At 39.3% G+C, this 24,302-nt stretch overlaps 1 protein-coding gene and 1 long non-coding RNA gene across 2 annotated transcripts in view; one reads left to right on the top strand and one right to left on the bottom strand.

The window, feature by feature from the left end:
- Positions 1-1,352: 1,352 nt before the first annotated feature.
- vat1 (vesicle amine transport 1) overlaps positions 1,353-24,302 on the bottom strand; it is a 57,461-nt gene continuing 34,511 nt past the window's right edge. Inside the window, 3 exon segments of the mRNA NM_001007051.3 lie at positions 1,353-4,227; positions 10,623-10,864; positions 18,530-18,619. Coding sequence (NP_001007052.3) covers positions 3,937-4,227; positions 10,623-10,864; positions 18,530-18,619 — 623 coding nt within the window. The 3' untranslated portion in view covers positions 1,353-3,936.
- On the top strand, positions 3,873-10,731 carry LOC141381174 (uncharacterized). Its single transcript, XR_012400919.1, has 3 exons — positions 3,873-4,325; positions 7,676-8,906; positions 9,446-10,731. It is a non-coding gene; the product is annotated as an uncharacterized lncRNA (long non-coding RNA).

The raw sequence follows: 24,302 nt of genomic DNA, 5'->3' as shown, positions 1-24,302 counted from the left end.
CATCGACTTGTTGCTTAGTGTGTGTGCCAGAAAAAGACAAGGCAAACACATCTGCTGTATAAATGTTGATTTAAAAGTTTCATTTCATTAGCATAAACTAATCAGTTAATTTCATTGTAGGCACAACAAACTGCACTACGTTTGTGTATCTAACATAGTAAATGAAGTCTAGGCGTGATGCGATTAAGCGCTGGTTAAGGCTGCTTTTGTGGCAGGAATTCTGCACTCTGAGGGGCGTTTCCTGTTCTGGGAAAGCTATTGGATTGAGAGACTGAGGAAGGAAGCAGCTAGGCTCGATCTGAGCCTCTCTCTGGCTCCCAGTCGCACAATTCCATATCCACGAGAGACACACACACACACCTGCAGCTGAGCTCATTGTGGAGCCGTGCATGCTCCAAATAAAAAAGGAAGAGGAAGAATACTCCAAACCATCATCCCATAATAATGTTGAAATCTTGAGAGATTTAAAAGAGAGCATTCCCAGCCCAGATGTAGTTGTTGTTGGGCGTGTGTGCTCTAAATTGACCCAGCAGCATATAGCGTTAGCCAACTCAGACAGAACTAGGGACAAAACCGAATTAACAGCTGCTCTGATGTCATGAGCAGCCGAGATGAGTTCCAGAACCGCAACGTCGCAGCTGGATCATCTGTAAACGAAGACACAGCAGGGTTTCACTTGTGAACAGGGCTCTAGGACTAGTACTCAACATTAAAAGGATAGTTCCAACAAAAATGAAGACTCTGTGATTATTTATGCACCCCCATATTTTGTTTCAAACCTGTGTGAATTAATCAAGTAATCATTAAATTAAGTCAATTGCAGAATATTCATTCTGGCATAAACCATCCTTTTAAGACCATGACGAATTACTGTACATTCGCTGAGCAACAAAAATAGCCAGCAAATGCTTGCAGCTTAAATACTACACCCAACATTAGTTTGTTCTGACTGCTGCTGGATCTTTTTGTCGGGTTACCACCGGTCATATGTTTGCAAACGTGCTCAATTACCTACAAACGCTCACATGACACACAAAAGTGCATCCGTAAACAACAGTACACCTGATCTGGGGGGGGGGTTTCAGATCAGTGGGAATGAGAATTCAGCCCTTCAGGACAGCAGAGCTGAGACGGTATTGGGGATGAACTAATGTCTACGTGTGTGTGTGTATATATGCATTCGCTTGTAAACATGCGTGGAGGCAATCTGGTGTTGGTCTACGACTGAGGCACAGTGAGAACGAGAGGTTTTGCATGGATTCAAATGTTAGCGGAAAACAAAAAAACAAGTCGGAAATCAGTCAGCACCAATAACATTCAGGGCATAGTCGACCACACACGACAGGAGCGAATTCAGAATCTCAAGATCTTTTTACTGCAAGGTCATTTTGACAGTAACCACAGACGTTTAGGTTTTTTTTTTTTCTTCATCTTTCATTGAATTTTTTTTTTCTCTCTTCAAAACAGTAAGCACAGTTATAGCGAAGGTCACGCCTTCACGAAAAAGTTTGGCACACTCGGTCAGGACCAACAAAATCACATGATTCATCACATTTTAGAGGAACTGCAGCAAAGCCTTTTGAACTCAAATCTACTGAAATGCAGACCACAAAAACAAACATACAGAACAAAACAGAACCAAAACACAAAGAGGACGGATATTTTTTCACTGAAGTGTTAGTTAGGGTTACTTGGTGCTCTGAGTCACCATCCACAGGAACACAGGAAGAGAACCAGCGGAACACAACAAGAAACTCAACCCCTCGGATCCGGAACTAAAAACCGAACCGGGATTTAGTATGTGACTCTTTAGACTAGAACAGTGGTTCCACTCCCGTCCTAGAGCATTCTAGGCCTGGACGGATTTCTGCACTCATATAGTGATTATGTAAACAGGAGCATGCATCAAACAATGCAGCCTTGTGAGCAACTCCATGCATGTTCAAACATTTTTAGAGACGCATAAAGAGTGAGTGTGTTGGTGGGAGAACGAGTATTGAAACGGAAGGTCTGAGTGAAAACCTGGATCAGGAACCAGCTTTACTGGAGGATCAGGAGTGGAAACAGCATTCTCTATAAGTGCAAGCTGAGTGCAAACGATAGCAAACCAACGCAGGCCGTTGATGGGGGCCGGAATATTCAAGAGTTAGAAACTGACGGAGGAGAAGAAGAGAAGACGGTTAAAATGCCAGACGGTAGCATAAAGGTAGCATGAGGGAGGTAGAGAGACAGAAAAGAAAGAACATTTGAATCTAAATCCGACAACAAACCTGAGGACAAACGGTCAAATACAGAAACACACACACACACACTCACTCACTCACTCAAACAGACTTACATATAAAAGAGGGGGTCTGGTTTTGATTCACAAAAACACTCAACGAAATGAACCAGACTCACGGTGTGAATAGAAAGAGAGTGGTCAGCAGGTGTCTTGAATGCTTGAATGATAGCACTGCAATGCATATAAATCACCAGTGGAGGCAGCAGATCACTGCTCTCTGACAGACAGGGGAGGAGCCAGAGGGTTTGACTGACGGGTCTAAGAGAGGGTGTAGAGGGAGTAGCCACATTCCTCAATGTGCTGAAATAAAACCACTGTAGTTTCATGAAAAAAGCAGCCGAGAGTGCTTGTATAGGTCCGCATGGGACTGTGAGGGGGTGAGACCTAGCTGTCATCCCGAAGTAGCCAAGCTGCTGTTGCTATGCCAACCTCTATGAGGAAAAATGATACGGACAGAGTGAGTTAGAGAGCCATTCAGACTTAAATGTGAGCTGCAGGTCAGCATGATCGCGTGGTAAACCATCACGGGGAATGAGAGGCGGAAAGCGTCAGGATCCCGAGGAATCCTGGAGGAGGCTCTGGAATGAAAGGCCACTCCTGTCTTTATGCATCCACATCTGATAGAAGGCAAAACGATGGGAAAAAGCCTGGAAGAATGTTCTCTATAATTGGTCCTGCTTGCCAAGCTAGACTCATTAAAACCCTGGCGCTTACCGTTTTAATGACATGGCACATTGATCAGCTGAAGCCTAAAACACCCTTGTTAGTAGCGTTGGCGGGCTGTTTGTGAATTTGGTGCACATGTGTGCGCATGAAAGAAGCTTGTTGTCCCTCTCAGCCAATCGGAAACCACCCTGACTCCTCCGTAGAGGGGCGGGGCTTGAGTGCATGTCAGTGAGTCTGGTCCAATGGGAGGGAAACAACACAAACAATGGGAGTGTAGGTGGGTGCTCTTGTTTTTTGTGCGCCAAGGTGGGCAGAAAAATATCACTTTTGATGACGTATGGCAAATTAAACAAGCGCACTCACTTCAGAGACAAAAAAATAATAATAGGGAATGGAAACCCAGTCTTCACAGCAGATACGCAAACACACGGAGGGGTGTAGAGAGCGAATGAGGTGCTTTTTGGTTTGCGTCTACAAAGATAACAAAGACTTCAGTGGAATACAATTACTTTTCTTGTTATAGTGCATTAGTTTGGCAGGAATAAGGTTAGAGGATATGAACTTAAAGTGTGCAGAATACGGTTACTTTGTTATATAATTCAAGAGTAAACACTGCGGTGATACTTATAAAAAGGATAATACTGCCCTAACACACCTCAGTGGCGTGCAGTCATACGAAAGAGTTAGAAAGGCCGCAGCAGAACTGGGAATAAATACTACCGGGTTACAACAGAACAAGAACAAGTGGTGTGTTCCCTTGCTGTATAGTGTGTGTGTATGCATGTGTGTGAACGTAAGTGGAGTGTGAATTGTGTTGAGTGACAAATGCAGATCTAATGTCAGGAATCACCTGGGGTTAAGCTAATTACACTATACACCCCTCCATAAACACACACACAGAAACACACACGCACACATACACACACTCAGACGACTCCCAACCCGCTGACACAGACAAAAAGCAAATCCACAATGTTTCTCTCCACTCAGTTCTCCTCTTTCTTGACTTCTTCCTTCTTTTCTTCCGCTTTCTTGTCGTCCTTCTTGGCCTCTTCCTTCTTCTTCTCATCCTTTTTCTCCTCCTTCTTGGCCTCGTCCTTCTTCTTGTCTTCCTTCTTCTTGTCGTCCTTTTTCTTGTCGTCCTTCTTCTTGTCGTCTTTCTTCTCCTCGTCTTTCTTGGCCTCCTCTTTCTTCTCCTCTTCTTTCATGGGCTCGGTGGTGAGGATGATTTTGCCGATGTTGTTCCTCTCCTGCATCCTACGCATGGCATCACCAACCTGAGATAGAAAGAGAGAGAGAGAGATTGAGAGAGGGATTGGTTGAGGGTGTGGATGAGGAACGGCAGAGAGAGCAGCTTGACTGGCCATCTGCTGCGGTAAGAATATCTAACAAGCTGTTGACAGTTGATCTAATACTGAACTTTACGCATGCATGAACGCCATTTATGAGATTGCATGTGTCTGCGATGTAGTAGACCTATACCGCGTAGCCACAAGCCATTAGATTTAATGTCAATATTTTCTAGTATTGGTATTCTAAAATAGTATTTTATTACATAAAAAAAAAAACATGCGTCCCGGAATATTTGAGACGTGTACTATGGCTATATCAGAAATCAGCCCTTATTTCATCATTACCTATGTTTCCACCCAAAAATGCAAATTCAAGAGTTCACACTTAGCTGATGATTAATTATAAAAGCTTGTTTGGCATGCTGTCCTGGGAGAGAGCCCTGAGCTCATGAGATCCTCGAGCCCAGGGCTCCCTCCCGTTGCAAGGCGGGAGGGGAGTTTGAGCTCAGGTAGATCTCAAGAACTCCCCTGCTGTAGCAAGTGAATGCTCTTGAAATTAATTACTAACTAGAAGCGTGTCTATGTTGGCAATTTGGATTGTTCAATTGACTTAATTGCATGTTTTTAGGCGGTGGGAGGAAACCGGGGAACCCGGGGGAAACCCACGTGAGCACGGGGAGAAGTGCAAACTCCACACAGAAATGTCTGCTAGTTTTGGTGAAGCCAGGAACCAGAGACATTCTTGCTGTGAGGCGACAGAGCTAGGCACTGGGCCACCGTGTCACCCGTCTAAGAAGGAGGAGTAGGGGAGGAAGGGGGGACTCTTCAAAACGAAGATAGCAATGGAATAAACCCCAGGGTATTTATAGTAGTTTAGGAGTCATCTGATTGGATCGTAGTGAATTAGATAATGCGGGTCAGCTGCTAGCAATCATAAGCACGTGATCCTCTCGAAATTTGTTTATACATAAACTTCACTTAAATTTATGCACAAAACTGGAATATGGCATAAAAGACGTGCAAATAAAGCAGCGTTTCCAACCAATGAGTCAAAGCAAACAAAATCACTACCAGATTAACTGGTGCCAAATATCAACAGTACAAATGGAATTTGCTGCGGAAGGAGAAGCCGTGTGAATCTTTTCTTCATTTAGTAAATTATTTGCGCCTCAGAAGACAAATGCAGATGAGCAATGATCAGGTGGTGGCGTTTGAAGGCTTGAGACGCAGCGCACAGATGCTCTTGACTATTCTGGAGGTCATTAATAATATAATAACACTAATACTGAAACGGTTACGGAATTTTAGAATGGCCAAAACATTTAAAATGTTTTACAATGTGCACAGCCTGCTGGTTTGTCCATTCACACATATATTTATCATCACATGATCTGTTATAACAAAATCAAATGACATTTTTTAATGCCCATACTGGAATTTGTTCAGTAAAAGTGTTTCATCATAGTTGATGTGCATATTTTCTTATAGAATAAAACATTTTTCTACTCAGTTATGCCCAAATGCAAGTGGGGCTCTAGCGTCAAAGCTTGACGAAGGGCGTGTCTGAAGTTAGGGCTGACGTGATAGTCATAGCCAATGAAATAAGTCCGCAATCAGCTACTGTCTGAGCTGGGGTATTTGCATAAAGAGATCTGATTGATTAAAGCTTCCATTGGCGCTTGAAAAGTTGAGAAATCCCAACTTCTGCAGCGAGCAATGCCACTGAAACAGCGCCGACACACCTACAATTCAGATCGGCAATGCTTGACGTCACCCATTCAAAGTGAATGGGAAGCGTTGACGCTGACGTCCCATGTGAATGTGGCGTTATAGGTATACGTTTTTTTATGCGCATCCAAAATACGCATACAATTAGGTGGAAAGAATCATAGCTATTAACTGTGCCCCCATTAGTCTACTAATATACTTCACTTAGGGAATTTGTATTAACTAATTTCGAGAAGAGCAAGTGATATGATTGAGCACAGCTGGTCTTTCATTTGTAATCAGTAATAATCCAATCGAATTGACCCAAATCTACAATAAATAGACCGATTTTACCCTACTGTCTTATCTTCGTTTTTAAAAAAAATCCTCCTTCCACCCCAGCTCCTTCCTTATCTTAGGGGAGCTCTTGAGACCTACCTGATCTCAGACCCCCTTTAAATGCTTATTGACTAGGTGGGAGCCTGGAGCTCAGGGTTCTTTCCTGGGACAGCATGTCAAACCTGCTATTAAAGCCAAGCATATCTAAGTGTGAACTCTTGAAAATCAGTGAATGAAAATGAGTGAGTGAATTTTTGTTTGTGCTCTAAAATCGATTGAATTAGATTTTCAACTTCTTGGTCAAACCATATGATGGTTATTTCACACTTAGCGAGCGGTCTATTAGTGCTGAAAAGTGCTTGAGTTTTCTCATGTATACACTCACAGTGCATTACAGGAATTCTCTAGCCGGTAGGCGCTTATGGGTTGTACTCTTGTTATTGTGGTGCATTGTGTGTTTAAGTGCAATTCAGAACGTCCAACATGGTATCGCTTATCACAATAGTGCACTAGTTAAGGGTACAGGGGGGCGATTTCAGATACAGCCCACATGTCCTTGCTCTTAAATGAACAGACATTAAAATTCACAATAATCCAATTACTTGAACTTAAACTGTGCTTACTGGAGATATTAAATACAGAACAAAATTGAGGGGTGACACGGTGGGTAGTGATGTTGCCTCAGCAGAAAGGTCGCTGGTTCGGGCCCCGGCTGGGTCAGTTGGCATTTCTGTGTGGAGTTTGCAAGTTCTCCCCGTGTTGGTGTGGGTTTCCTCCGCATGCTCCGACTTCCCCCACAGTACAAAGACATGCACTACAGGTGATTTGGGTAAACAAAATTGGCCTTAGTGTATGAGTGTGTGTTCCACTGTGGAGACCCCTGATTAATAAAGGAATTAATCCGTAAAGAAATAGAATGAATGAAAAAACAAACAAAATTGATAAGAACCATGGATAGATGGATGGATGGATGGATGGATGGATGGACGGACGGACGGACAGACAGACAGACAGACAGACAGACAGACAGACAGACAGACAGACAGACAGACAGACAGACAGACAGACAGACAGACAGACAGACAGACAGACAGACAGACAGACAGACAGACAGACAGACAGACAGACAGACAGACAGACAGATAGATAGATAGATAGATAGATAGATAGATAGATAGATAGATAGATAGATAGATAGATAGATAGATAGAGACAGACAGACAGACAGACAGACAGACAGACAGACAGACAGACAGACAGACAGACAGACAGACAGACAGATATACAGATGGATATAAAGATATATAGATTTCCTTCTCCAAGTATTCACTGCATCTCATCTAGTCTCTGTTCGGTTCACCTGTCTACATCTCTATTTACCCCCCAGTTCACTTCTCCTTTACTACTCTACCTAACAACCAGTACCACGGCAACAGTGAGTCATCTCCTAGCAACGGGAAAAAGCAACCTGGCCCTGACGATTGACTCGTGGACACACTGAGGGAAGAGAATGAGACCGGAAACCAGAGAATAAACACATGCTTCTCTCCCCCCTTCAGCTCAAATCTCAAAGAATGGCTTCACCACTTCACAATTCCTCACATGAATCTTCAATAACACCCAAGTTTGATGAGGCTGATAAAAGGCGGGATCGTCATAAAAACATCAGCTCGCACTCGCAGTCACTTACTGTATGCAGGAAGAGACGTCTCCATAGCAACAGCAGAGATAAGAACGCAGAAGAAATAATAGGAAAAGATGGATGAAAGAACGAGAGAGGGACAAAGCAAAGATGCCTGATCAAAGGGTGGAGAGGAGCACAAGACGTGGATGGTGCTTTAGGTGATGATCGTGGAAGTTCAAACATAAAGATTTATCAGCTCATGGTGGCATCTGTCTGATTTCCACATCTTAAAGTAAATACACTCACAATTACACTTATCAGCCCTCTCTGGACACCTTGGTAATTGGTTATTCACCAAACAAACATATGAAGAGAGACTTCTATTCTTCCCAAATACACCACTACTAGACATAATTTTTTGATAACTTGAAACCTTCATTAATTCATTTTTTTATTATTTAAATGACTCAGAAAAACTTTACCATGTACTCAGAGAGGATGAAGTGACATCTAAAATATTTATATATGCACCATCCACACAATAAGAAATGGTTAATCTTAACTCATGTCTTATTTAAATCTACATTTTTATTTTTGTAATTTTTATAATTATGAGAGATATTTTATGTTTTTATACATTTTTTACGCTTTGTCATTTATTTTTTATTCACAGAATAAACTATTAACTTGATGTTAGTGTATTTTGGCCTGTTAACACTGAGTGGTAGGGTGTGGGTCTGTACAGGTCACCTTTATCAGACTTGCGTTTCCACTGCTAAAAGGGTACCAATGGTACTTTTTTGGTGGGCATGGTGTATGACAAAGGTTCAGTCTACGTCATTCTCGCTCGAGGAAATGTCACATAAAAGGTTTACAAGTCGTTCACACATCTTATGAGAAGCACTTCTGACAAAACAGATGCTACTGTAATGTCTGAAATTCTATAGAATAAATAAATAAATGCAACTTATATGAACACATACAGCCCCTTAAGGCTGATTTATACTTCTGCGTCAAACACCGGCGTATGCTACGGCGCTGACGCATAGCCCTTCGCCGTGGCCATCGGCGTCGCTGACGTGCACCTCTCAAAAAATTTAACTACACGTCGCAACGACGCGTAGCGCAAGCTCTGTGATTGGTCGGCTTGGTAGCACTGACGAGTCTGGGCGGGAATGAGAGCCGCGCGAATGGCGCGAGCGATTGTTTACAAGTGTGATGTCCCGTGAAGGATGGAAAGTTTTGTTATGTGTTTACGTCATAGTTAAAGTTGTTGCACGTCCGCCGGTTCCTGCCTCAAAATGAGCGAGTTTGAGTCACTTGTACAACCAGGAAGTGTTCAGGAAAAGCAAAACAGAAGCGAAGAAACTCGACACAGAGGAACATTTACACCTCACTGCCAACTAGCGTTTCGGAAGTGTTAATGCAGACCAACAGAGACAGCGCGCAGAAGTATAAATGCACAGCTGCGCGCGTTGCCTGCGCCGTGAGTTACGCCGGTCACTTGACGCAGAAGTATAAACCAGGCTTTAGGCTACATTCACACTACGAGGCTTAGTGCTCAAATCTGATTCTTTCTCAGATCAGATTTTTTTGCATGGCTGTTCACACTGCTCTTATAAATGTGGCCAATATCAGATTTGCAGTGTGAACAGATCCTGTTCCTAAACTGACCCGCATGCAAAAAAGTGCATTACAGAGAGCACAAAATGTCTAATTATGCACACAATGTGTATACTGTATAAAGTAAACATGTTGTCAGATCATGCTTATATGATTATTACCCTTTTCACAGACAACCGTGGTGTATTTCATGAACTGTAAATAGTAGTAGCAGAACAATCAATGTGTATTTTAGCATTTGAGACCTAAAATAAGTCCCTTGTGATTGAAAACACTGATCATTTGTGATTTATGACAACAGCGGTGCGTGGCGCTCTAACCAGTAGTGTAAGTGAACTCATCAAGGGTTAATGAGCTGTGTATTTCAAAATAGTGGTTCCTTGAGCGAGTGACGCATCTCTGTAAACCAATGGTGTTCAGTTGCACGCCTTACTCCACCTTTTGGTATCCTTTTGTTGAGCAAAACAGTTTTTGTTTGTGGAAACAGGCCATAGATATTTTACACATATTTAAAATGCTTTTGGCAAAGAGCCATAATGCTAATAAAGTACCATTACTACTAATAATCTGTAAGGCTTCTGAATATTAATTGAAATGTCTACATTCGCTTGAACTGATGTGTTAAAATCAAAATATGAATGGCAATACATAAGTTAGTCCAACACAATACCAATGAAAGATGCATCAAAGACAGTAGTTCTTTCAATTCTTAATGTAAGTGAGATTTTCTCAAATGAAATCTAAAAATATCCTAAAAATCTAAAACAAATTGCTTAAAATACATATTTAGTTGCCCCATTGTAAAATTTGGTTGCAAATGCATGTAGAGCATAGGTCTCAACTTCCTGGACGGCCGCAGCTCTGCACAGTTTTGTTCCAACCCTGATCAAACACAGCTGATACAACTAATGACTGTGTTCATGACTCTTTTGAACACCTCGATTATTTGGATCAGCTGTGGTTCATTAGTGTTGGAAAAACTGTGCAGAGCGGCGGCCCTCCAGGAATTGACTTTGAGACCTATGGTATAGAGGGTTGAAAATATTTATTTAGTTAGAAAAATTCCATCAAGGACAGATTCATTCACCTGCTCTAGGTGGTAGGTGGAGTCGATTCGGGGCTTGACCTTGCCCTGCCTGTACAGGTCCATAACTGCCGTCATGGCCTGATCGATGAGCTCGGTCTCAGAGTCCAGGTACCCCAGATGAAATCCACACACCGAGCGGTTCCCTTGGATCAGGCTCAGGGTGTGAACGGAGAACTGCTGGTACCAGGTCTTGGCCACTGCAAACAGGTTCTTCTTCTGGCCCGCCAACATGTTAGCGGCACCTGCAAGCCCAAAGACAGATAGAAGAAACATGTCAAAAATGTCAGGTCAATAATTCACAGTGGGTTCCCTTGAGATTTTCCAACAGGGTTTTACAATAGGGATTTGTCATCTGTGATCAACATAATTTGATGATACTTTTATGCATATTAGGCAAGAAATTAGAATTAAGTTATTATATTTGGTAATAATAAAAGCAAATTGATAAAGTTTGAGGTGAGAGTCTGTGGAGTTGGTTTGCTGAAAACAAAACATGAGAGTATTGTCTTATATTATTAGTATGTGCTATGAGTTGTGTTGAATTAATTTAAAACACCCATTATAAAGAAATAAGCAGCAAAAATGTGCCATTTTGAACAAATTTTTGCACCACCCTATATACACTACTGCTATAAAAACATTTTCCATTACGAATGCTTTAAATTGATTAAGGGGGTCATTTTTTTTATTGATTTGATTTTTGAAACTCAAAAATTTCTTGCTTGTTTAAAAGCAACTTTAAAGCCAAGTGTCTGAAATGACTTGAAAATTAAGTTGTTCATCACAATATTACTTAATGCTGGGATAAAATCCGAAACAAGTTTACATTATGACCCTTTAGCCCACCCACCGATTTGTGCATTGGTAGGAGCAAAGTAAATACGAGTGATGGAAACCCAGGATTACTCCAGCAACTAAATGATTGAGATGCCTTGGAGGATTACAAGACGTGCAGTGCCAACCAAGTTGTGCAACAACAATCTCTTCCTTGTCTGCCTTGTGATCCTAACACTGTCTACACCAGACACAACCAATGCTGCATCACACTGGAAGTCCATTTCTCCGGCACTTACGGAAAGTCAGCACATAGAATGAGGCAACAGTTTACTGCCGGGAAGTTGCAATGTCGCATCCAGTGCAGTTATACTCGAAACACAATGTAATGTGTTGTAATGTTTCATCACTCCACTTGTAGACACAAGAAGAGTGAGTTTGTTTGCTTCTGTGCCTTTTGTTATTTATTGTTTGACACCACCTGGGTGTTTATACATTTTTAGAAACCTAAATGACACATTATTTTCAAATCAAAGAAGAGGCAATCTATTATTTCTAACATGCAAAATGGCTACCCAGACACAGCAGTAGGGTGTTTACTACCAAATCTTGAATTTGGCATGCTTATCAAAACAAATGTTTTAAAATGACTCGTTTAAAAAAGCAGTCAATGATGGTACGTGCATGTGCATGTTACAAAATGTTTCTGTAACACTTGATTTTAAGTACCAATTCTCGCTATTAGGTGGCTTTTTACCTGCCTATAAGTTATGTCTGTTTATTACTTAAACTTATAAAGTCCGTACTGTGCATGATCTTATTCGACATTCCAATCCAATCCCCACTTTAAACGTTCAGTGAAATTAAAATATCTTTTTTAATTTTAGCATCAGTATGTTAGTTAAGGATATCTATTGACCTTATTCTTCAAGTATGAGTGAGCGCATCCATTGGAATCATTTTGGCTCGACACATCCGGTCTCATTCATTTCCATTGATTTTTAGACATTAAAAACAGATTGTTAAGTGAATTGATGTTGCAAACAGATACGTCCTTATTATATCCTTCTTTTATGTATAGTCATGAACACGCTTGTTTATAGAGCATGTAGTTTGACCATTTATTATTCCTAGTCATTTCTCTGATCGGAATCGGAAGTTCTAAAACAATCGCAAAAAAGAGCACATTTCCACATTTACGAATAAAGTCAAAAGCTTGTGTGCAACAAAATAATGACAAAATTCGAGTTTAGAAGTAATAAAATTGATATAAACATCTAAAGCTTGCAGTTTTTCACTTCCGCCTGAATGGATCAATATTTTGTTTTGTGTTTTCAAGTCACCTCAAACTTCAGTTTCTCATTAAATCTTGACCAATCAAATGGATGTCTATTTTCTGAAATACACCACTTCTTTCAAGAAGCTTCTTATTTACTTTTCATTTGATGCACTTGAGCTTAACCACACACTGGCAGAGCTGTGATAAAACAAAACGCTATTAACTGTTTTATAAGAAAAGGGAGGGGCTACTCTATGTTCCACCCTCTCTTCATGTTTCAGTTGAGATTAAGTCAAACGTCAAACAAAAATGCTAATTTCAAAGCACTTGGCTGGACCTTTAACTATTATTAAGCAGCAAATTATGAGTTTAAAGTGTAAGTCATAGATAATGGTTTGTTAATAGCAGGAATTGTACCTTAAATCCATGTGAAATCAATTTACATTATTGTTCTAGTGCACATTGTTATTCTTTAGATAGACAATCAAACTGAAAACGTGTTTTGGTAATCCTTAATCAAAATCTGACCATTTGCAGTTTGATGGCAAATTCTTAACCACGCCTCTTATACTCTCATGTCCAAAAAGAAAGCCCCGCCCCCTACCTAATATTCAGTTTCAGCTGGAAGTACATCAACATACAAAAATAAAATAAAAGTTCACGCAGACTTTAAAATGAAGTGTGACCAGTGTTTCATTTAAAGGTCACCTACTTTACCCCTTTTTCAAGACAGTAGCTTCTGGGGGAATTTAAACAGAACATAATATAATAGCCTTTTGCAAAGTTACACGGACTACTTGTAGGTTAGTATTTATTTCAACATTACTATGAATAACGTCATGTCTTGGTAATCATGATGTTCCACCACAAGGGCGCTGAAGATTTGGGCCATATGCATTTAAGCATGTAAAATGTTTCAGAGTTATATTGTTCTCTAGAGTAAGATGGGTCTCTTGGAGACAGAAAGCCAGGGGATTATAAATGCAAGCAAGACGTTGTAATTCAGAAAAATTGGCTCTTATGCCACAACAATTCCACTGTGCTCCTACTACAAGTTTTTTTTTTTTTGTCTTCTGACATTTCAATGTCTTTTGAGCTGCTGGTCTTCATCTCCTTATGCTCTTGGCTTGTTTTTTCTTTTTGAGGATTTGGTTTTATTGTCATTTTTACTTTTGGATGAGTGTTGTCCTGTAGATGAATGTTCTTTGTGATTTACTTGAGTTTGATGAAGCACAGTCTGACTTTGATGATCAACACACTTTGTATTTACTGGAGTTTGAGATTTTATTTCTTCAAAATTTTCATTTATCCATGTCAAGCCTGTCTGAAACACGACAGACTGTAGTTTTGGTTTCATCACAGCAGCAAAAGTCTTTTCCGATTTAAAGAACGGGGAATTCTCTACAAGTTTGCGAGCCTCCAAATAGCTCACCTTCTCAGTGCACTTGATTTTCTGGATCTCTTTTTCTTTAATCCAGGTAGGACAGTCTTTGGATGAGCTTGGATGTTCTCGTGCACAGTTGCAGCGCTTGGGTGTGCTTTTTTTTACATTGCTCACCATGTTTTTCTCCTCCATAGTTTACACAGGTAGGCCTGTTTTTGCAAGCAATCAATCCATGTCCAAACTTTTGGCAGTTGAAACACCTGAGTGGATTAGGTGTAAAAATGTCAACATTGACACTCAAGTATCCAATTTTAATCTTTTCTGTAGGTAGAGGTCTACTAAAAGTTAGGATATAGGTTCCTGTTTTTATGAAATGATGTTCTCTCATGATTGTGATTCTTTTAACATGTATTACATCTTGAGGCATTAACTCTGTAGTAATATCAGTCTCTTTCATGTCTTCTAGCTCTCTGGTACGGATTACTCCTTTGCTATGATTTAAAGTTGGATTGTGAAAAGTTTTCATAGCAACACCAGCAAGCACATTTGCACGTAGTAGGTTTTCTGCTTGGATCTTTTTGGAGCATTCAACAAGAATTTGTCCAGATCTTCGTTTTTTTTAACATCTTTCACTGTTCCAGAAATTCCAGAGATGCCATTTTGAATAACAAAAGGATACAATTTAGAGAGTGGCATTTCAGATTGTAGAGATTCTAGAAGTATAAATCTCTGCCAGTTTTCACTTCTGGGGAGTAGACTGATGCCATTTCCAAAGTTACAATCCAAGTCCTGATCCGATAATTTTCTTTTGGGTTTCGTTTATTTGACATTTTAGTATGATTTCAGATTCATCACTCTTACTCCTCACCCACCTCGGAGCCCAACAAGTGGAAGCACAGAGCCGCGGATCTCCACCGGGTATACATCAAGGATATAAGAATGATCTACTCAAGCAGGCATATTTAAAAATATGCATTACTCAAATGACCCTCAGCCAAAGCCTTCTGGAAGTTTGCTAGATGTTTAAAAATGTTCAATAATCTAGGGCAATTCTTGACTAGCCGATTGATTGGACCGGGCCCTTCCAACCTCCCGTCTGAGGCCCCGTTTACACTAATGCGTTTTAGTTTGAAAACAGATAAGTTTTGCTACGGTTACACCATCCGTCCACAATACGCTGGAGTTTTCGAGCGCCGAAAATGGAGCGTTTTGGAAACGCTGAAGAGGCCGATTTTATTCTAAAACGCTGCTGCTCTATCTCAGTGTGGATGGGGGGAAAACGGAGACATCTGAAAATGGAGGCGGGGCTGCAGACATTTGCCTCTTTGATTGGGGCTTTTTCTCAATATTAAGTAGCCTCACACACAGTTCTGCATCCTCTAGTTGTAAGTTCAGACTTGCGAAGTTTGATATGGAAAACAGACTCCCGAGAACATATGTACTGTATAACCTTATTCATTTTGATATTAACAACTTAACAGACAGCAGAAATGTTGAGACGTTGTGCTGCATATATGAGCGTCATCTTCACTGCATGCGTATTCATAACAAAACGAAGCCTAACATTACAGCCTCCTTTTATTTACATTGAAATTACGATACCCTCTCTTTTACTGAATATTAGTTTTAATAATCAATAATGGCCATTATAAAAGTATAATGTACAATAAGTTTATACAATATAGGAAAAAAGGCAAGCAATTACTCAATATACAGAATGTACGTGGTTAGATTAATTATTAATTTATCTTTGCGCTCAGCCAGAAGACGTTACCTGAGAACAAGTAATAGATTTAAACGACCAAAGTAGGGGAATAAGTTGTTAGATATAGACAACAAGATGAATTAAATATCACATTTAGCAAATATAGTAAGATTAGATCCAGCGGGAGATCCTTGATGAACACTCTCATCTGGGTGGATGGGCTGCAGCGCATGCCAGAGAGTGTGTGTGTTTGAGCCACGTGATGTGCGTTTTCAGTGTTTTGGTGTAGAGGGAGAGCTGTTCAGAAACGCTGGGTGAAACGCTAGTGTGGACACGAATCGTTTTCATTCTAAAACGCTGTTTTAAAACTAAAATGCACTATTGTAAATGGGGCCTAAGTGAAATAGGAGCCAAAGTACTGTGTTGGATCTGCAATAGTCTCTACAGTTAAATTTCAATTTTCAAATACCAGGATCTCTATTTCCACTGACACGGGTGACAACTCACGTCTGAAACAAGTTGTCCCATTTGTCGGCTCTTACAATCAGCAAGGAGGTGCTGGGGACCTGTTCTACCTCGGGTCCCCACTGGGGTCAAGATTCAAGAGAAGTCTTTAATGTCTCCAGAATGTGTCTGTAAAGATTCAGCTCAAATCACCCATCAGATTTATTAGACCTTTCAGAACATTAGAATGTTCTTCTCTGAACACTATTTAGCTGTTTTTGTTGTCTGTGCCTTTAATGCTAGTTCTACCCACCCACCATTCTGAGTGTGCCTTAATCTCCGCTTGGGCTGTGTCAGATAAACAGTACAGTGACAGAGATAAAGGAAGGAGATCTCACATATGTTTATGAGAAACACTACAGTAAGAACTTTTCCAATAATTACTTGATGTATTTGTTGTGGAGTTGTAATGATGAGTCACACGCAATGTTGTTACAAAGTTCATGCACACCGCCTGGTTTAACTTTGCACTGTTTTTGAATGCAAATGTAACCGGATACACATTAATATCCACTGCTGTATGGATATCCGTTATGTTAATATACAAAATAAACCCAATTTAACATCAGCAAACTGTATTTAGGCGTCTTCTTTTATAATTGTACTAAAATGCGGCTGTGGTGATAAAGACGGTAAAATAGCTGTAATTCATTACACACATGCACTGTTTTAAAAACATTCTTGATCACATTTGATGATGACTGATGATCACAGAGAGCTGAAAAGATCTTTTAATCCCGGTTGCTTTGCGGACGTCCTGTCTTGTAGATATGATTATATGCATTACTACTGAGGTATGTTAATACGCAGCAGTCAATCAATTCAGTGGGCAGGGAAACTGCACTCCTACCTTACATTGCCGTCTGCCTCAAAATGGGAGAAATTTGGATCCTCTTTTAGCATCAGGAAATTTAAAAAGAGGCTTATTGTCTTTATATCACTCCAATATGACTGTGGACACACTATACCTACACACACACCTCTGTCCAAACAGCTTACAAAAGATGCTTTTCATCATAAGTGCCCTTTATAATAAATGCTGTTTAATGGTTTCCCCAAGAGTATTAATGTAGTAATATAATAATTCTGCTGCCAATGTATGATTACTTTTATAATCACGTAATCCATAAGTAACTGTAATCTGATTATGAGCCATGACATGATTACATAATGCTCAGTATAATAAGCAATGCAAAAGCCCCTTAATAACAAGCTCTTTCCTGTTTGCATCCCATTGTATTGTTGTAATTTTCTGTCTTGAACAATGTGCGCAAATCAAACCTAAAACAGCACACAAAATATCACAGTTCCCCCATCATACCACCCATCCCTACGTCCTAGCATGTAGAAAAATGCCTTTGTGTGTGTGAGCCGAGCATGATCCCCGAGCATGAATAGATATTTTTGTGTGAGATTTCTGCATGTAAAATGTGTGTGTGCGGTTGACCGAGGCTTGAATTACTGCTTAATGGCTCCCACAGTGAGCGTTCTTCATTTACAGAGGAATGACATGCCTCTCCAGCCCTCCTTCTCGCTCTCTTTTTCTCCGCTTTTTCCAACACTGCACTCTTTGACCCGTCTTCATTCGCTCACTGTCCGCACATCCTCTCACGTCGCTTCCCATGTCTGTCACTCCCTCGCTTGTCTTTGCGCGATTATCCACGTCCTCTTTCGTTCTTAAACCACATCGACCCTCTCTGTTCACTTCAAAGGTGGCTTATTAGCATGAAATAAGATAAGAACGCCACATATTGCGAAGACAAAGGATATCAGGCTAAATTACACTCTATAGTACCATTAGCGAGAGGGAAATGAGAGTATAAAGCGATGACAACCCTCTCTGTCCGTGTCCCTGCTTCACACACACACACTGACACAAAGCGAGCTCAGAGTTGGCCTGTGATTTGGACCTGACCCAGTCTGCTACATTCGGACACTTTCTGGGTTCTGTGTCAAATAGAGGAGCCATTGTTCTGATAAAGCAGGATAGAGGAAGAGAGCGAGCCCGAGAAAGAGATGGAGGGACAAAGACAGTTGGGTGGGACTACAGGACGCCATGTTGTTTAAGGGGTCTCGTTCCGGGTATTGTGTTTTATGAAGTTGATTTACTGTTGTACGTCACTGTCAAGCTATTCAAACGTGTCTGTTGGGATTTAGTCAATTTTAACCAATTCGGTTTTATGGACTGGACGCCAAGTCGAAACTAGTATTTGGTCAAAGTGACCTGAAAGTGAGTGTAGTGGGTTTAAAGTGTCCCTCACCGTAGCTGATGAGCTTTCCCATTGGTTTGAGCAGGTTGTAGCCTTTATGGGTGTCAGAGCCTCCCAGAGGATCCAAAACAATATCCAAGCCTAAAAAACAAGAAAAATACACATATTAACACAAAAATTTACTTTTTACATTTAATATGCTTATATGAACTATATAACGGCAATTAAGATTTTAGAGGCTACCTACTATGCCTCTTTTTACATGATCTATAAAAAGTATGTCAAAACTTCAGCTAAAAATAACACACAAACAGTTTTTTATAACTCTTTTGAAACTGTACCTTTTAGGCTTTGTTCCAAATTATGCCATTTTGGTGACTGTCGCTTAAAATGCAAATGAGATTGTGCTCTGTTTAAAAGTGGGCGGGACTACAAACGCAATTCAAAACAGGACTAACATTGTTTCTGGATTAAACCTAGGATGTCAGAAGATGTGGTTCAGAAGAAGGTAGTCTATGGAGGCTAGAGTGTTTCCTACGCTGGCTGAGAGAGCTTAGCGTGCTACAATTTAAGACACCTTCAATGTGCTTTGACTATTGCTCAGTAAAGTTGTAGGTGATTTTTGGAATGTGAGGTTTTTGTTTGTTTATTTTAATACCCAGATTCTCGTGTCTTTAGTATTTATTAGCCTAAATAACCATAACCTAAACAGCTGGGACCGGCACAGGTGTCAAATCCATTTCCTGGAAGGCCGCAGCTCTGCACAGTTTAGTTTCAACCCTAATTAGACACACCTCATCAAACTAATTGAGTCCTTTAGGCTTGTTTGAAACCTACAGGTAAGTGTGTTGAAGCAGGGTTGGAACTAAACTGTGCAGAGCTATGGCCCTTAAGCAACTGGATTTGACACCTGTGTGTCAAACATTTCTGTTGTGTTGTGAGAAAATGCAGTGTGTTTTCATTAAATGTTTGTATTATGAGAAAATGCAGCATGTTTCATTAATTTGTTTGTGTTGTGGGAAAATGCAGCATGTTTTTTAAAATGTGTTTACTTGTGATTATTTGCAGTATGTGTGCTGTCAAACTGATGTTTGACGTTTTTTATAATTGCATGTGTTTTTTTTAATTGCAGCACGTTAAACTCTCTCAGCCACTGTAGATTCCACATTTATAATGTCTCTAAATTGCTGTCAGTGTCTTCAGTATGCGAAAACTCTATTGGTGTAGGCTGCTTCTCACTCATGGTTGTTTTTACTAATGAGGCAGAGATCATCAATAATGGGCAGGGCTTTCCCCCTCTGATGACAAACAAAATGATATGTCAAGGTGTTTCAGACTTTTTTTTTAATCTCATTTTATTTTATTTTATTTTTTTCACTGTTATTATAAAAAAATATAAAGTTAATACATTTATTACCATTAGAGGCTGGCTATATTTACACATTCTTGTCACACAACGGTGTTTAAATCCATCATAAAAGTGATTTCAGCAAAAGAGGTCCCGTTAAAAGGTTATGTAGAGGTGTGTGATATTTAACATCTTGGATAATATCATAATTTCAAAGAATGTGTGAGCTGACATGTTTCCATGCAAAAATGCTAAATGTGTCACTTCCTCATAAACCAATGTTAAGTATCGAACAGAAAAAATGTAATTTACTATATATTTTCTTATTATACATATATAAACATTTTATCCAACTCAGTTGTGTGCATGTGCCCATTTTAAAACATATTAACATCTTGACATTTCTATTTAGTAGGGGTGTAACAGATTAAGGTTTATCAGTGATCCATATGGATCACTACCCACAGTTCGGAACACCCGCAGATTAATAATTTGTTTATTTACTGATCGATTAGTCCTAAATTTGTAATGATCACAGAGACGCCTCTTGCATCATTCAAATCACATGTATGACAGCATTTAGGCTTTCCTGTAAAATATAATGATGATGGAAGATGTTGTGGTGGGTTATTCAGGATGTGGTGTATTACATTAATGGCGTTTTCTGTCACTGCTTGTATAGCATGCATCAATGCATTCAATGTAAGCTGCACGATTAATCATTAAAAGTTCGGGATCTCAACACCCACGCAACAAATTATAATATATGGTGATTTTCATTTGTTTATTAATCTTACAAGATTTATTCTTTTGAATTAGTTATGAAGTTAAAAACAGTAAAAATAACACATAAGTACAGGGATAACAGATTATAGTTTAGATAACTGATGTCAATGGCAAAGATTAAAATCACCGACATATGCATTTTACTTGACTAAAAATTGAAAGTTGTAGCCAGCAATTACATTATTTTATCAATAGGTGGCGACAACCAGCCATCAAAAATATACCACTGAATAATTCTTCAAAAATGACACATCTAGCAATGAAACATGACGTTTGAGTAAATAACTGCATCATTTCTAGAGAATGAGACAAAAAAAATATAAGTTGTACAAATTATAATGTTGGATTTAGTGTTATCAGCAACAGTAGTAGTAACAGCGAGTTTTTCGAAGTACTGAATATTTTACAATAAATTTTTATTCAGCTGATTATTTCTTCATTTTTAATACAATGACAGGTTTTAAGTTCTGTTTGTTGAAACCAAGTGTCTTGAAGTGCTATTTTTGTAATAAAATGCAAAGCAAATTACATTTGTATCCTCCTCTTTTTGTCTGATTCGAAAAATGGTCCAATCCATGACGAAAAAACCCAATGTGATCCGAAACGTAAGATTTGTGATTCGTTATACCACAGCCATTTAGCATTTTTTTATGCAATAGTCCAGTATTCTCATTCAAATAGGTGGATGGAAACATTTGGAAAAGATGGAAACCGTTTTTAATAAATCATTTGACTGAATCATTGAATGACTCACTAATCAAAACAAGAACTTGTTGCCACCTATGAGTGGTTTTGATGTCATAATTATCAATAACAGACTCAAAAACCAGCCAAAATAGTAGCACAAAAACACTCAGAAAAATACAGTTACTGATTACGGTTATGAATTTTGCATGGTTGGTTATAAACTATTTTAAATAAAATACTGTTTTGTGTCACAAAAATAAGCAGCACAAATCTTGTCAACATTAATATTAAGATATGTTTATGGAAACAGGATGATGTGAGGACTGGAGTAATGCATCTTCATTTATTGTATTTTTGACTAAATAAAAGTTGCCTTACAGATCATGAAGTCTTCCCCAATATATTTGCATTGTTTTCCTGTACGTGTTTATTTTGATACTTTAGCAATGCTTGTTCCCTATGCTGTTCTTTCCGCTGCTAGTTTGCATTACAAAACACTCTCCATCTCTTGAAACACTTCACTTTCCCTGCTACAGTAATACACATTTACATAAACACATTTAGCACTCACACTGTTTTTGTTGTTGTTGTTGCTGCTGTTGTATTTGTCCAGAATCTGTATCTGAGAATTCATATGTCTTGATTTTAGAAGTGCAAAGACTGCCGTTTATGGGTTAATTCTGCTCCTATGCTGACCGGAGTGGAATGTTGTGGATGTGATACTGTGTTTCCCAATTTCTAACATTGTTATGGTCAGGAGTACATCAAATAAAATGTTCGCACAGTGAAGACAGCTAAACAAAAAAAAAAAAAAAAAAAAAAAAAAAAAAGAAATTAATTTGTTGTGCTGGTTTCTGTGATAAGACTAAAATTAAACAACATTTCATCTGACTGCTTAAGAGTTACAGCTGACTCAAAACCACAAACAAAAAACAACAAATTTTATGCATCAGAAACACAAATGCGGAGAGAAAAGTGGACTACAAAGTGATCCCCAAACATCTGTTAAAGACTTCTTGGGTCATACACTAGATTAATTCTTATGCTTGATTTCCATTTTGCTTTGGATTGAGGTCCATGCACAGGGCTATTTGTGCACAAAGCAGTCAAAGCAGAAGAATTTTCATAGATTTATTTGTGAACATGCTGCATTTAAATTGTTGCCTAATAATAAACATGTGGCCTTAAGCTCATCAACCACAAATAAACTACTGTTCATAAGCCTGGGTAAGGTCTTTATTTTTTTGTGTGTGGGGGAAAAAAACAAACAAACATTTACGCTCATCAGTGTTTTAGTTTTAAAGAGAAAAAAAATGTTGATTTGCTAATTCCTAATAATTCAGTATTAAAATATTAAAAACACATGGGCAACTTAATATTTACATAAAAAAATAATAAAAATGCATAGGAAAGAAAATGTAATGAGCAAAGCTATTAGTTACAGGGAAATGTAGCAAGCTAAGCTCAAAGCTTCATGGCAAAAGTAGTTTAGCTACATAGCTACAATTAGTATTTTAAATATTTGAAAAGTATTTACATTAAACTGCATAACTTTTTTCATGTAAACGCACTTGGGCTCATTTGCAGAACAAACTGTAAATAAAGTTGACAGTTGCAGTCGACGTCATTCACACTTGAGAGCGGGTCGATCATGGCTCATTATAATATATAATATAAAATATTATCATACTTATTATTACAGTGTACGGTCTCGGCTGTGTATTTAAATATGGCGGTTCCTTAGTTTTAATTCTCCTGGCTTGTGCACGCGATTGATGTTTCTATGTAAATAGCGTTCAGATGTGCGTCTACAGTAGCTCCACCTTTTGCTACCTTTTTTTGTGCAAGGTACCCTTTGCAAAGGGTATCCAAAAAAAGTGGTATCGTAAGGTTCGCTTTTTGGTACTTTTGACAGCGAAAACGGACATAAAAGCGTACTGACCCATATTGCAACATACCACTCAGTGAAAACGGTCCATAAGACATGTACTTGGAAGTATGGTCCTGCTTCAGAAATAAATCCTCTACAGTCATCTTTCCATAAAGTTTCTTTTTGTCAGCCCAATGATTGATTGGCGACGTCACCGCCTGGAGCGAGAGGTGGCATTAACTCAATAAAAAGTTTTTCAACCACGTTAACAAAGTAGGAGAATTCGCCAACCTCGATTTACTTTCATCGGCCTCACATCTTTGTGAATGGCGGTGGCGTCATTTACTAATCTAAGATTGGTAAATGTAGCTTATGTGTATGCAACTGCGCTTCTTGCTTATGCCGAGTTCAGACTGCACAATTTTTAAAGTAGTGGCGTCACAGAAGTTTTCACACTGCATGACTTTACAATAGGAAAAATCGTCTACAATTTGCCTCAGTCTGCAAACTATGTTTCGCAGCCAAACACACGTGAGAAGTAACATGGAAACAACATCATGGTTTCCGCTACATTTATTCTTCCATGGCTGGGCGCCACGCCAAAATAGATCCCGCCACGGCTACACTGCTTTTCATTCAAAACATTCGGTCGTTTTTTGTTTTTTTATATAGCGGGTGATAATCACAGCAAAACATATTAAAAGATGAGTGAATTATAACACCGCAAACTTTTCTGTAATCGTAGTAGTGCTGTGCAGCATTTGTTTAACCCTTTAAGGTTACGTGCTGACTGACTGACTGGCTGATTGACAGGTGCGTGATGCGTGAGGCCAGCAAACACGATGTATAGCCGTTTCACTTCACGTCAGGATGCATTAATATCGCTCTGTAGGTCTATTGGAGACATTCATAAACATTCCTAGCAAATCTGATAAATGTTGGAGACATACTCGCTACATAAATGCACTAAATCGCACTTCAGCAACGTTTACTTGAGAGCGCACAAGAAGATCTGCGCTTAAGCAGTGTATATTTGAGGGCGTCCAAAATGTTTTGTGCACGAACAGAGGAAACTGGCATGCAAGCAAAAAGATTTGCACGCTCGTAGGCTATAACATAAATGCGATCTCGTC

The sequence above is a fragment of the Danio rerio genome, chromosome 3 (genome assembly GCF_049306965.1).
Source record: "Danio rerio strain Tuebingen ecotype United States chromosome 3, GRCz12tu, whole genome shotgun sequence".
NCBI classification, from domain to species: domain Eukaryota; kingdom Metazoa; phylum Chordata; class Actinopteri; order Cypriniformes; family Danionidae; genus Danio; species Danio rerio.
Note: the sequence above shows the minus strand (reverse complement) of the source record. Positions and strands in the feature narration are given on the sequence as shown.